This window comes from Amblyomma maculatum, chromosome 6 (genome assembly GCF_055883805.1).
Source record: "Amblyomma maculatum isolate TAMU_Amacu chromosome 6, ASM5588380v1, whole genome shotgun sequence".
Lineage (NCBI taxonomy): Eukaryota > Metazoa > Arthropoda > Arachnida > Ixodida > Ixodidae > Amblyomma > Amblyomma maculatum.
Window position 1 is genome coordinate 105,819,072 of NC_139349.1, and position 13,756 is coordinate 105,832,827.

Here is a 13,756-nt window from a genome sequence, read left to right on the forward strand (position 1 = left end):
CTGCATTTAAGTGCGGAATGCCCCAGGTGAAGTCGCGTATAGAGGAGCTCCAGCAGCATGACGGGTGTGTACACTGAGTTCTCCATTCGCAGGTGCGGAAGGCGTTCCTGCTGTTCCCAGCTATCCAGAGCTTGGGCGCATGTCCGCGCGTCAGCATCATCAACCCGCTGGTGACGTACCTGAGGCCACTCACTGTGGCCACACTGTCCGCGCTACGGCTGCTGCCACGCGGCGTGCAGAACCTGCTCATCCGCTTGTACATCTTTCTGGCCACAGCGTGTACCACACCGCACAGGTCATCGCTGCGGGGCGCCGTCAACTACTTCCGGCCCGAGTGCCTCATGGCCTGCTTCGTCTTCACCCGCGACATCATACAGAACGTGCGCGAGAGAGACAACGAGACCATCGCGCGGCACGCGGACAAGCTGACCGTGTACTACGGCCAGAACGACCATTGGAGCCCGGTCGAGTACTACGACGACATGCGCAGGACGTTTCCCGAGGCTGACGTGCGCCTCTGCGAACGGGGCTTCCGGCACGCCTTCGTTCTCGACCGCGGCGTCGACGTCGGGTCCATGGTCCGGGGGTGGATCGAGACGCTGCTCAGATAGCCGAGGCCGATGTCCTGGATGCAGTGGCTTTGTTTGTTTGTTCTCACACGCTTTGGGGAGTGTGACAGGCTGTACCGTGACTATAGCACCGTATATTTTGAAAAGGGCTTGTTATACAACAGTGGTACAGGCAAAGGCGTTTTTTTTTTTTTTTTTTGTTCTTTTGAGCCTCGCTATAAGCAATCTTTGAGAGAGCTTCTGGTGAATGAATGGGGTGTTTCTGGGGAAATCGAATGAGAGGTGCCGTGTTTCGTTCGCGCAGGTGTATCGGGAACTTAACTCTTTCACGCGCGACTGAAGGGCTGTCGGCTTGAATCCTGGGATTTTCTGCCTCTTCGATCAAACATCTGCGCGCCGACATGCAATCTCCAATTGAATCGTTAAGGGAATGCAGACTCTGAATGTTAAACTCAGAGGTAGGGGTCGTTAACTCATCTAAGGTGGCAAACATGTCGGAGAAAGAAGACAAGAAAGGTAAGAAGAAGAGAGATGGGTGAGGCCTTCTTAACTTGTAACATTATGAGCAGTGCTCAGGAAGTTGTGGTCGTCCTATAACCACTGAGGCATGTTGCCTGTGACAGAAACTGTCCTTGGCCATAGCGGTATTCAACTTAGACCACGAACGATTCACCAGAAAATACTATACCTAACATATAGGGGACGTTAGAGGTTATCTTGGCAGCTTAGCCGTTTGAATGTTTCCAATAACCTTAAACTCTGGCCGCTTGTACGCTAGTTTCCTACAACGTTCTGACTAGTACACAAGTATTGTGATACAGACTCGGGTGCCTAGCATGGAACCCCGCGCAAGTCGCAGATTCATGTTCCCATACAGTGCCAACCTCTGAGGTAATGCATGTACGCTTAGAGGAGTATTTCTCTGTTTTGAACTTGCCATTATTGTTAAGTTGGCTGAGGTAAGGGTGCTGACGACACGGGAGACATCATGTCACACTGTTCAGAGTGTTCAAACTATTACGTTACATGGCGCTAACCAACATACTCATTGTTCTATTTGTTTATGTGCGATAATTTCGGAAGGCGCGGACCACAAAAGAAGCCAGCGATTATATTGTTGTAGGCACGCTTCATCTGCGCATTATACGCATTCTAGTCCCGCCTCAGCGGTTTGTTGTGCGCGCGCATTCAGTTCCTTGATGAGCAGCATCTTGTTAAAGTCTATAGGCATGCTACGTTGCGAGTTGGCGGAGCACCATTCCATCTATGATACATTCTCTTTGCGTCGATGAGTTCGCGACGATATAAAGGAGAAAGTGACAAGGGTTCCCGACGGCGATTTGAAGCAATGCCGTTCTGTAAACGGATTTTAATTTGTGCAATGTTAAGAAACCAAAGCGGTCAGTCGCTTCAAAAACAGTCCCTTCGTGACTTTCCAGAGCCCATGACGTTGCATAAACGCGTGAAATGTCGCTTTTATGACAAATGGGACTCTCACTTTCATTTTAGCTCTCGTGGGTAAGACCGAAAAGCTGGGTCAATGAAAAAAAAAGAACAAGCAAAGCAGCATGTCGCGGCTCGTAGCTTAGGTGAGTGTTAGGCAGAGTGTGCCTGCTCAGTTGTTTTTTATGGCAGTGTGATGTAAAACGATTGCAAATTACGAGCGCTGCGACGGAGAACAACAACGAGAGAGTAATGACAAGGACAGGCGCTACTATCAACTGAACGTTTATTCGAAGAACACAGATTAAATACTCGCAGAAGACAACCAAAGGCACATGCGCTTCCCAGATTTTTCCTAGGTATCCAGATATAAAATCTCACAATCTTGGATGCTTACAGATGGTGAGCTCACGCACGTGTCACTGTTCTTATGGATGTGATATGACTCTGACAGTTCTCTAGTCATTTGATCTTTGTGTCTAAACTTAATCTTGGTTTTGTTAAAAAGCGGTAGGCATTTTTTCCTACTAGGCACATTTGACCCACTCGGGTTATTCAAATGACAGTCTCTATAATGAAGGGCCAAAACCAAGATTAAGTTTAGACACAAAGATCAAATGACTAGAGAACTGTCAGAGTCATATCACATCCATAAGAACAGTGACACGTGCGTGAGCTCACCATCTGTAAGCATCCAAGATTGTGAGATTTTATATCTGGATACCTAGGAAAAATCTGTGAAGCGCATGTGCCTTTGGTTGTCTTCTGCGAGTATTTATTCTGTGTTCTTCGAATAAACGTTCAGTTGATAGTAGCGCCTGTCCTTGTCATTACTCTCTCGTTGTTGTTCTCCGTCGCAGCGCTCGTAATTTGCAATCATGTACCAACTAGCTCAACTTTCCGTATTACTGCGATGTAAAACGAGTGGCGCAGTTCGCTGCAGGAACTTTCAGCGGCTGGAACCGCATTATGCAAATTATGTCGCGTTTTCGAAAGGTTCGCCAAACGCAGCGAGCTATTACATATCGCGAGTTAACGATGCTCCGAGAAAACAGTGTTGATCGTGCTGCGGTGACATCACAGAACGCAGAGGTAATTTCTCTTGGACGAAGTTCAAGAAGAGGTGAGAAAACGTCGCCGTCATTGCTAACATCGAGAGTCGGCGTCAAAAGCAAATGCCCGCAATTGATAGCCTGCAAGCGTGCAATGCTGCATAATTAAATGAGAACTGACGTGAAAGTGTAGTGCTTTATTTTATGCTTAGTAAGATCAGCTTTCATATTTGCTAACACAGCCAGGAGAAAATTTTAAATTAAAAGAGTTCGGGAAAATTGAGGCACATCGTGACAAGGGCACCAGAGGGAAGTGCGCAACGTCGTGTCTGTGAGTTGAACAGCGCTTATCTTGAGAGCTCGGCGTGTACATCGGTGGCCCGTCATTATCACGCCACAGATCTGTACGTGTATTTTCCTCAACGCCTGGTGATGACGTCACGACGAACTCTTCTCAGTTGAAACTGGCTGTTACAATAAAGGCATTTTTATTTTTTGCATCATGTTTGATTTTGAAAATTTCGTAAAATATTTTAACACTTGCTACCTGTTAGCACTGAAAAAGGAAATCCATTTCGGTAACGTGCCAGTGCTCATTTCAATTGATGATGTGAACAGGTCACGTCCATTAAGAACGAAATATGACTGGCTGCGAGGGTCGTTATGAGGGCGGAAACTGGACCGAAAATTGTACGTAGACGTCGATCAGTATTGAATCGGGACCAATATTGCAGCACGTTTTGTCTATACCGCTTACTCTGGAGTCACTACTGTTTCAGGGAGACGCTCTTGGTGAAAAAAAAAAGAAAGAAAAAAAAAAACCTGCTTCTGTGATAGCCTATGCATTCACCATGTCTCCTGCAGTGTGGATTACTTTGTACATAGCAAATAAAATTACCATGGCAGCTTGTTACTTCGTGTGCATCTTCTTGCCTACCACCGCTGTACCGACACCACGGTGCACTTTGGAGCAATACGTTTCTTGCCTTACTTACCCAAAAATTCCCTCCATTAGGGTCCCTTTCCTGCAACGCTTTGAAAGCTCTATCGACTTGCGCCGAAAAAGCCAGGCATTTTCTAGTCTCAAACTTTTTGAAACTCCGTAAAGACTGCTACTGCGTCAAGGTTTACTCTAAACATGTTCCTCGAACGGATCGTCACTGTTTTGGAGACAGCTGAGAGCGATGTATTGTAAAAGGGTACTGATAGAAATTTCAAGTTGGCCTGCACAGCAACTACATGGATTATGAAGACAAGAATTAACGCTTCTTGAAAACGGGTTATTTATAATCTAAAACGGCCAGAAAAATGTAAAGGAAGTGTCGCCGTCCCCGGCCAATTCCGCAAGTAAAAATTGGAGAGGGAAGGGTGGGACAATGTTCAGTTTATGGCGCGACAGAGTGCATTGCACTTCGCTACTCGCTTAGTCAGTGACTCCCTTAATTTGTTTGTGCTTCTATTATCTAGTACATACTCATTAATGTCATGTCACAACCTACCACATTATATGAATGGCTGTTGACATTGATGTAAATCTCGGCTTAACCAAGTCGTATATACACAATAAACACGAACAAGTCTATAAGGGAGTAAAAAAAGGAGTAGCTTGTTCTCTAGCGCGCTCCCTATTAAATCCAAGACATGGTTCTCGAGCACCGGTACAGATTTTTATCACTTGAAATGCGGAAGCCAATTCTCATTTCAACATATGCGAAGTTGTAGCAATTAGAAAGATGATAAATTATTTTTCTATGCCCTCTATAAAAGCATCTTCTGATGGGGCAGTTAAAGTCGGATTTCATTGCTAATTATATAAAACAAACGTTATTCAGGAATATGTATGCTTCTGCTGTGAAAGGGAAAGCTGAAAATCTACCTCAGGGCTTGGAGAAAATGCCGTGCTGCTACAAGGGAGTGCTCTAGAGAACGTGCTGCTCCCTCTTTACTCCTTTATAGGCTTATGTGTGTTTAGAATGGTATACAAGCGTGTCTAAGTTGTCCAGTAGTAGCTTGTCTGACTCGAGATCCAAGGACCCCGGAGGGTTCGACTCCCTTTACAAATCATTTATCCTTTTGGCAGGTCCTGCCACTTTGTCATATCATGCTGTCTTATGAGGTCACGCAACCTGCCGACCAGGGCCCGGCCATGCCACCTGTCAGAGGCATGATTCTTCATTCTGAAAGCGCACAAAAAAAAAAAAAACGAATATGAAATGTATATGAAAAGGTAGGCCACCTCTTGTCATCTTATGTACAGATATGCAACCTCACTGTCGGTTAGATATATGTTCGGTTTGCTGATGCACGTGTCCCGATGTTTTGTGATGTAAAAGGATTCAACCACCTCTCGCGTTGTCTTATCGAAGTGGTGATACAGTATTTTTTGTTGATCCGAACGAAGGTGAGCACCCCTTGCACGTGAGGCAGTGGGCCGCGACGGGTGAATCCATGTCTCTGTTACGGGCGTTGTTGCTGTACTCTTGAAGGCGTGTGTTGAGACATCGTCCTGTTTGTCCTATGTAGCTGGCACCGCGTGAGAGTTCAAACTGATACAAGACGTTTTTGGTGCATTCAACATGGGCTTCTTCATGACCGCCCCTGTTCGGAGCTTCGAGATTGCGATGCACGGATGGGCCTATGCGCGCTAATTTTATCGGAACAGATATAAACACAGCTACCTGATATCGCTTCGCCACATTCTTCAGAACATGCGAGAAGCGGTACAATGGCGAATAAAATTTTAGTTGAGGCAGCGTTCGTCCTATGTTGTCCTTCCTTAGTCCCCGTATACCCCGCCGGGGTGGCGCAGTGGTTACGGCGCTCGACTACTGTTCCTAAGGACGCGGGATCGAATCCCGGCCTCGGCGGTAGCTCTTCGATCGAGGCGAAAAGCAAGGCGTCCGGGTGCTGTGCGATGTCAGTGCACGTTAAAGAACCCCAGGTGGTAGAAATTTCCGGAGTCCTCCACTACGGCGTCTCTCATAGCATGAGTTGTTTTGGGAAGTTAAACCCCACAAACCAAACTTAGTCCCCGTATTTTTCGCGCTATTTTCATATGAAAAGGCGCAGTATCTGTCAAGGTCCCTGGAAGGTGAAACCGGCGCTATGGGGGTGCTTTGCACCTTCCGGGAGTTGCAGGAGGCCCATACACGCTTGGCGTAGACGGGGCCAGGACAACGTCTGCTTCAGCGCCTCAAAATCGCACCACCTTGTGTTCTGGAGAACGAAACTCTCTGTATCCCCGATGGCTGTCGACACAACCTGTGGGTGGACTCTGTTACCACGCAATATGAATCCGGACTTCCACAAAGGCCGTCACTTAGCTCGAGCGCAGGCGCTGCACTCTAAACACGGCTCCAAACCATGGATCTACTACGTCGACGTGGCTGGTGCGGCCCGTTCGGGCCACTACACGGAGGCAGTGGTGCACCGATACGCACATGTCAATGGGCTCTCCTTTCGAGTCGAGAGCGCTCATCCGGCCGAGGAAATCGCAGGTGATCTCGCGGTTTCTGACCCTCAATGCCGAACTGTCATCATCGACTTAAGGTTGCCTGTGAAAGTTAATACGCGGTGAGGTGGGCACACTGGCTTACCGTTTGCTTTACAATGCGGTCCGCGACGTGGAACCCCAGCCTAGGCGCATCGTGTGGGCCAGCCCATCTGGGACTCTCCTTGGAGGGCTTTTGTTTTGTAATAACGTGACAAATCGATGGCAACAGTCTCCTCGGGATGATTTCGGAAATGGCCCCAAATATACATTGCGACACATCGAAACGTATCTTTTGGCGAATCGACAGTTTGGAGGAAACTAGCAGGCTTCATTGTTTCTGCGTTGGCAGACACGACAGGACTTCCCGTACTGTCGCCGCAAGCTTGACGGGTAGTACTTCTGGAGAAATGGTAGGGGTAACATTAAGAGATAGAAAGCGTGCAGAGTGGGGTCAGGAAAAATAACTCAAGTTGCTGACATTCTAGTGGAAATCAAGAAGAAGAAATGGGCATGGGCAGGACATGTAGTGCGAAGAGAGGATAACCGATGGTCGCTTAGGGTAACAAACTGGATTCCAAGGGAAGAAAAGCGTAGCAGGGGCGGCAGAATGTTAGGTGGGAGGATGAGGTTAAGAAGTTCGCAGGGGTCAAGTGGATGCAGCTAGCACAGAACCGGGTTAATTGGAGAAATATGAGAGAGGTCTTCGCCCTGCAGTGGGTATAGTAATGCTGATGATGATGATGATGACGACTTCTGGAGAATTCTGGCCAGTGTGTGAATGAAGCTGAGGTAACCAGACGATAGCCCGTCGTGACAGGCGCTCAGCAATTCGGTGCGAAGAGCGATACGTACGAATAATACGTAAACGGGCTCGGAGTCTGCGAAGGTTTGTTTGCGCAGGAGACCGTTGCGCAGGAAAAACGAGGTCAGGGCACGCGAGGTACAAAGAGGTAGTCAGGATGTGCGGTCTTCAATGTTGTCTATGAGCAGGCAAAGCAGGATCTTCTCGTTGCAGGTTACAGCTCTAAGGAATGCGCAATCGTCCAGTCCAGCATCAGCCTTGTCGGATGGGAGTTGAGCATGCGATGGACAGACAGCGTCGGTGTGTTTTTTTATACTTGTTCAGGACAGCAACGTCGAACTTTCAAGCTCCACTGGGCAAGGCGTCCAGAAGGGTCATTGAGGTTCGCCAACCAACATAGTGAGTAATCGTCACTGATAATTCTTAACGGTCTTCCGTAAAGGTACGGTCGAAATTTGATGAGCGCCCAAACCGCCGTCAGACACTTCGTTTTCGCGATGCAATAGTTCTTTTCAAAGCAAGAAAAGGCACGGCATGCGTAGGCGATTAAACGCTCAGTGCCGTCTGACCACTGCACTAAGACGATTCCAAGTCCTACGCTGCTCGCGTCTGCGCGGAGTTCCGTGACCGCATCCTCGTCAGTTTCCCAAAATCTGACGACTGGAGACGTAATTAGAGGTCAGTGAAAGTATCTTGTCCCAGGCCCCAGCCAAAAGAGATGTCTTCCTTGGTGAGACGAGTGAAGGAATCAGCGATCTTAGAAACGCCGATAGTATGCGCAATCGGCGCAGGGAGCGCTCCTCGGTGGGAGCCAGAAATGGGAAATGTCGCCACTGCGGGGGTTTTCTCAAGGTCATAATGGATGCCATTGGAACTGAGAAGGTGGACTAGAAATTTCGGCTCGTCAAAAGCAAAGCGACATTTCTCCGGCTTGAGGAACAATCCGGCATGAAGGCGGTTCAAGACGGAAGAAGGCGGTGAATGAAGGCATGAACGACATCGTGTATGCAAATCAGGGAAGGCTGTCGTATTTTTGACAAATTGTCTTTTTTAGACGAGGCAGACAAGTGAAAAACTATTTTTTTTTTTCAATAGCTCTACGGGAGATGCCCGAAGACTTGAGCAAAGCTGTATGATAGTGTTGTCAAGCATCTGTTGAACCTGACGCCGAATTGCATCTCTTCGCTGATTATCGACTTGCTGAGTTTTGACGACAGAATGAAGCAGTCCGCGAAAGAATGCGGGAGGGCCAGAACACTCGACTTCTCTGACGTCAACAAGTTTGTGTTAACGCTGAGCGGACCAGTGAGAGCAGATACACGATGCTGAGCGTCGGCGGAAATCTCACGACAGCGGGGCACATGGGATCGTTAACGTCTTCAGGATAAGCAATCGCATTGTGTCGAGGCAGGTCCCACCATAATCGTCAAAAGTACCTTAGGCTGAAGACATTTTGCCACCAACAGAAAAATTTTGCAAGAACATGCTTTCTTCAGCAGGGGACTGAGTAGTACGATTGTATCCACAAACAATTATCTCTAACAATTGCTAACTCGAGGAGGTAGGTGACCGTCATCATAGATAAGTAAACTCATAAGGAATTTTGAATTTGGTTGGCCGGGAGCGCTCCAGCAGTAAAAAAGCAGCCTAGTAGACGCTCCATGTTTGAAAACGAAGTCTATCACAAGGATTCTGAGAGCACTCACCCAAAACAACTAAGCATACCGGAAAGGTAGTCTTGCGAATACCAACTCTTGCAGTGCCCCTCCCAATCAGTGGAAATGAATGACCACCTGCCGTACGAATGTCCCATATTTCACATAGTCATCCCCCCCCCCCCTTTTTTTTTTCAGTTCAGTGGTCAGCCTGCGACTGATAACTGAGTATAATTTCACCATTGTTTCCAAGAGCACTCGCGTATGACCGTCAATATTCCTTAGCAGATCAGAACGAAGAATATCGGCAGAGTGGAAGCTACAGTACTTTGTGTTGATGAAGGACTTTCGCGATCAACAGCTGTCGCACCCCTGGATGTCTCTGATCTTGGTTTCCCGATACGGACTAGGACACCTGAGCCTGGCTGGCTCTGAGGCCACAGGTAGGCTTCGTGAAAAATTTCAAGGGAGCGATAGTTGCTATAATAGCCGGCTACCAGTCAGGGGTTCGTAGAAGTGAGGGACACAGATGTCACATGAATGTACGTGTGGAATGGATAAAGCCATTCTTGGGCTTGACGCTCTAACTGTCAAAAGACCAGCTTCTTTACGCGAGGCCCAGCAGTCTGAGAAGGGCACTGCAGAAAGAAAATACGAAAAGCAGAGGAACGAGAGGAATCCGCACGTAACACGATGACAAGCCTTAAGCTTCCGCAACGCTTCAACTTCAAAAAATCCAGTGATTGACTGACAGTTATAGAACAACTCGGGGACTCCAGCTGTACTTCAGGACTTTGGGAGAAGGACCGAAAAGTAAGAGCAGTGCTCTACACCATGGATCGAAAAGCACGAGAAATCGCGGTCCCGACCGCCACAGATGCAGAACTTGAGAACTTGGAAGTTCTAAAAGCAAAGCTCATGAGTACCAAATGCACACAAGGGACGTAATATATGAAAACGCTCGTTTAAAGTGCTGCAAACAAGAGATGGGAGAAAGAGTCGACGATCTTCTTACGGCGTTGCACGAACTGGAAAGGTGGTGTGAATTCGGTGACTTGGAAAAACAGTTGATGCATCATCAATTTCTTTCTGGCCTGCCCAACCAGTCACTTTTCCAGACCAGACTATGAAAGAATAATTCGCACAGTAAAAAATCCAACCAACTGGCGCGCTCCAAAATAGCTGTCCAGAAGTCATCAAGCGATGTACATTTGTGTGTCGACTTGACACATGGGAATAAGTTTATGACTAGCGTCCCAAAGCGACTCGGGCTATGCCGTAGGGGAGGGCTCTCGCGCAGCACACGGGTGCCTGGCTCCTCGCCAACATAAAAAAGCGGCCGCCGCTGCCGGAATGCGATCCCTCATTCGTGGGCACACCACACACACTGCACAGCCACGGCGGGACTGCTACCTGCCTCGATTGAAGCGGCAGGTCTGCCAGGGCCGTCCGCGCTCCCCCACACCGTTCGAACGCATGTATCCCCAGGAACAAATGTGAGCAGAGGATGCAGCATTCAGAACCCCGAAGAAAACCACGAATACGCCGGCAGGAACTGCGCACTCTGCGAAAGAGTCCACTTCACCGGCGGCAAAGAACACGAAGATAAAAAAGGCGAAGTGCCAAACAGTACAACGGCTACATGATGCAGAGGATGACCAAGAACAAAACAAGAAGCCAACACCAGGAAAAGATCGCCTAACCCTGAAGGAGACCCTGAAGGATGCACCGTTAGCCGAACCGACGACAGATCGAGAACGAGAACTGGATCCCAGTCAGCGGTTTTATTAGGTTAGGACGCGAAAAAAAAAAATCCAAAGGCAGGCGACCACCCGAGTTTGCAGACAGGTGGAGAAGGCAAGGCGGGAAGAAGAGAACACAAGAATAAGAAAAGAACAAGGTGAGCGGGCATAGCCATGGATATATGCTAACTTTGCGTCGCACTCGCACTGAGGTATGAATTGAAAGCCTAGAGAAAATCATACACGAGCTAAGAAGCACTCCGAGCGCGCAAAAAAAAAAAAAAAAGCAAACTAGACGTAAACAAAGAAAACAAGACCCTTAAAGAAGGAGCCCTAAAAATTACATGCAGACAAGGTCGAAGGACCGGAAGCCTGCCGAAGAGAAGGCAGGCAAATGCCCGCTAGGAGCGGAGGCAATGCGAACAAGGCAGGAAGGAACTCCAGAAACTTGCAGGCACAATTCTAACAGTTTCAAACGTAATTTCTACAGATCCAGTCGCCGATGCAGTTCCAACAGATAGAAGCACGATAAGCAAGGCGTAAGACAAAGTTTATACCAGCCAGGAAAAAAAAAAAGAAACTGACACCGTGCGAGAAATGTCAAGGTACTGACCAGACATACAGGATATTTGCAGACTGAACCGACACAAGGGTAGCACCATAATGGCTAATAGAGACAAAGAACTCTGTAAATACGGCAGTAGGATTGCTGAAGCTTTCTAGAAACAAAAAAAAAAAGGCCACTGATGTACCACTTATACAATCAAGCAATACCACCAGATGTAATTGCCCTGCAGAAATACGGGCCAAAATGCATCGTGGGATACGAGAGCTACGAAGCATGGGAAACAAGCAAAGCAGTCCCATTGTAAATAAGATAGTGACCGCGACCAAGAATTTTAGTGTCAAAGACACGGACTTCATACATATAACTGTAGGAATCGTACCTAAAAACCGAAAGAAAGGCACAGGCCGCATATTCCAGTCAATGAGTACAGCCCTCCAAGACACAAAAAAGAAAAACCGATTACAGAAACCATCAGACGAGTTAGCAACATGGCGGAGTAACCCGCTCATAGTTCTAGACGGCTTCGATAATGGACCCTAGGTGGAGCTAGTGGAAGCAAGAAATGAAAAGACGACTCGTTGAAATGTTTGATCCGGACTTCATCAACCCTGCCAACCCAACAAGAATCGGCAATAGCGCAAGCAGTGGACACGACGTCAGACCTCGCCTTTGTAAGAGGCTGCATGGAAGCGCAAAGGGAGACAACATCGAAAACTTGGGAAGCGATCGCCACAAAGTCGCGGCGGGCAAGGTCAGAAGAGACACAAGCAAAGAGCAAAACGCACGAAAGCGAACGTCAACGGGACCTATCGAGAACATCTTGGAATATAGGCAAGAGCTGGTGGAGGCGAAAGAGCATCGCACTAAGACTATTAGCTGCACGACTCGGCATCCGAAGGTACATAAGCACCTACTGCATCTGCGGGAAGCACGGCGAAGCCTGACAAGAAGTTGCAGAGGACAGAAAAAAATACCCCGAGTTACAAGAAACGTGGTCGAATATGCGGACAAGACAGCAAAGCTAAACTGGAGCAAATTCGCCGAGTCCCTCAGGGGAAAGCACGGCGTGAACATGGAGGATCCTAAGAACCATGATAAACGCAACAAAGACTAAACTAAGAAGTAGCAACACAATAGAGAAGCTGGTGCATACTCCCCTGGGAAATGATAATCAACTGGTACAAGCACTCAAGGTAAAGTGCTTTGGTTTCGCACGAACGTCCAGATGCGACCAAGCGTCCAGTGGAAAAGATCACCCTGAGATAAACGAACCTATTACAGGAGAAGTATGAGCAGCCATAGCAGAAGCAGATACAAATCTGCCGGGAACGACAAATTTAACGCCACCATGTGGGACCACTATATTGGAGACGAGGCAATAGAAGAATTTACTAACTTCGTAATCAATTACTGGACAGAAGGCACGGCCCCGGAGGAATGGGAGCTTTCGGAGGTGATCATGATACTCAAGCCAAAGGAAAGGTTACAAACAGAAAATTTGCGACCAATTTCCCACAACTAGTCACTGTGAGAAATCTATGAACCTCAGGAACCGGACTTCAAGACTATGTAGAAGAAAATGAACTATAGCCAGGTATGATGTTTGGAGTTGCTCGATTTTGGTCTTATATGCCGTTCTGAAAGTCCTTGGGGTTCCCAGTCTTGCTCGTGACAAAGAAAGATCCCTCTTGGCGCTTGAGCGTGAACTGAAGAGCAATGCGGACCGGACGGGCGAAGAAAGCGGACGCATCCACGAAGCCAGGCGGACTGATCAGGTGAACCCTGCCATTGCACGATCGCGCGCGCGGCCGAGATAGACCGACGGAGAGCCTCTCCAATAAACGGTTAACCCTTTGGTCCTCGGTGTTCGTTCGTGTTCACTGGGGCCACCAGTTGTGGTCTGAGCTATCGGAGCGGCGTTTGGCTCTGAGATCGGAGCCGCAGCCCCGTAGAGAATCCCACGTTTTGGCGCACAAACATGGGTCCCTGCTGGCGTTCCAACGGGGAAGGCATACAACATTACCGGCTCTGTTCCCCACATATTGCGCGCTCACCATCCATCTGATGTGATGCGCGTGCCGCTGTTGCAGACGTTGTCAAATCGGGGCCAATGGGCCCTCCCGACTGAATTCCGGGGAATAAAGCCTTCGCCAACGGGCGGTAGCTTGTGATGCAGCTCGGGTCCTCCCGATGCTGGGTGCGCTGCATGCCTCTCCATCAAAGGGCGGGGAGCGCTCGCCGCATTTGCGGGTGTAGACACAGAGTAGCCACAGAGCCAGCTTGAGTGCGCAGCGGTTGAAAGGAGCGAAGAGCAGCCGCCACCGACTGGCGATGGCTGTACGAGTAATTCAGGTTTGCCTGTATTACGATTCGTTTGGCGAACCGCATTGGCGGTCGCACCTGTTACATGGCGGAGTGACTGAGCCTGGAAG

General features: G+C 48.4%; 1 protein-coding gene across 1 annotated transcript in view; it reads left to right on the plus strand.

The window, feature by feature from the left end:
- The window catches only part of LOC146186497 (lipid droplet-associated hydrolase-like), a 52,022-nt gene extending 48,045 nt beyond the window's left edge, over positions 1-3,977 (plus strand). The window contains exon 4 of the mRNA XM_084607229.1: positions 93-3,977. Coding sequence (XP_084463355.1) covers positions 93-611 — 519 coding nt within the window. The 3' untranslated portion in view covers positions 612-3,977. The remainder of the gene's footprint in view (positions 1-92) is intronic.
- The last annotated feature ends 9,779 nt before the right edge of the window (positions 3,978-13,756 follow it).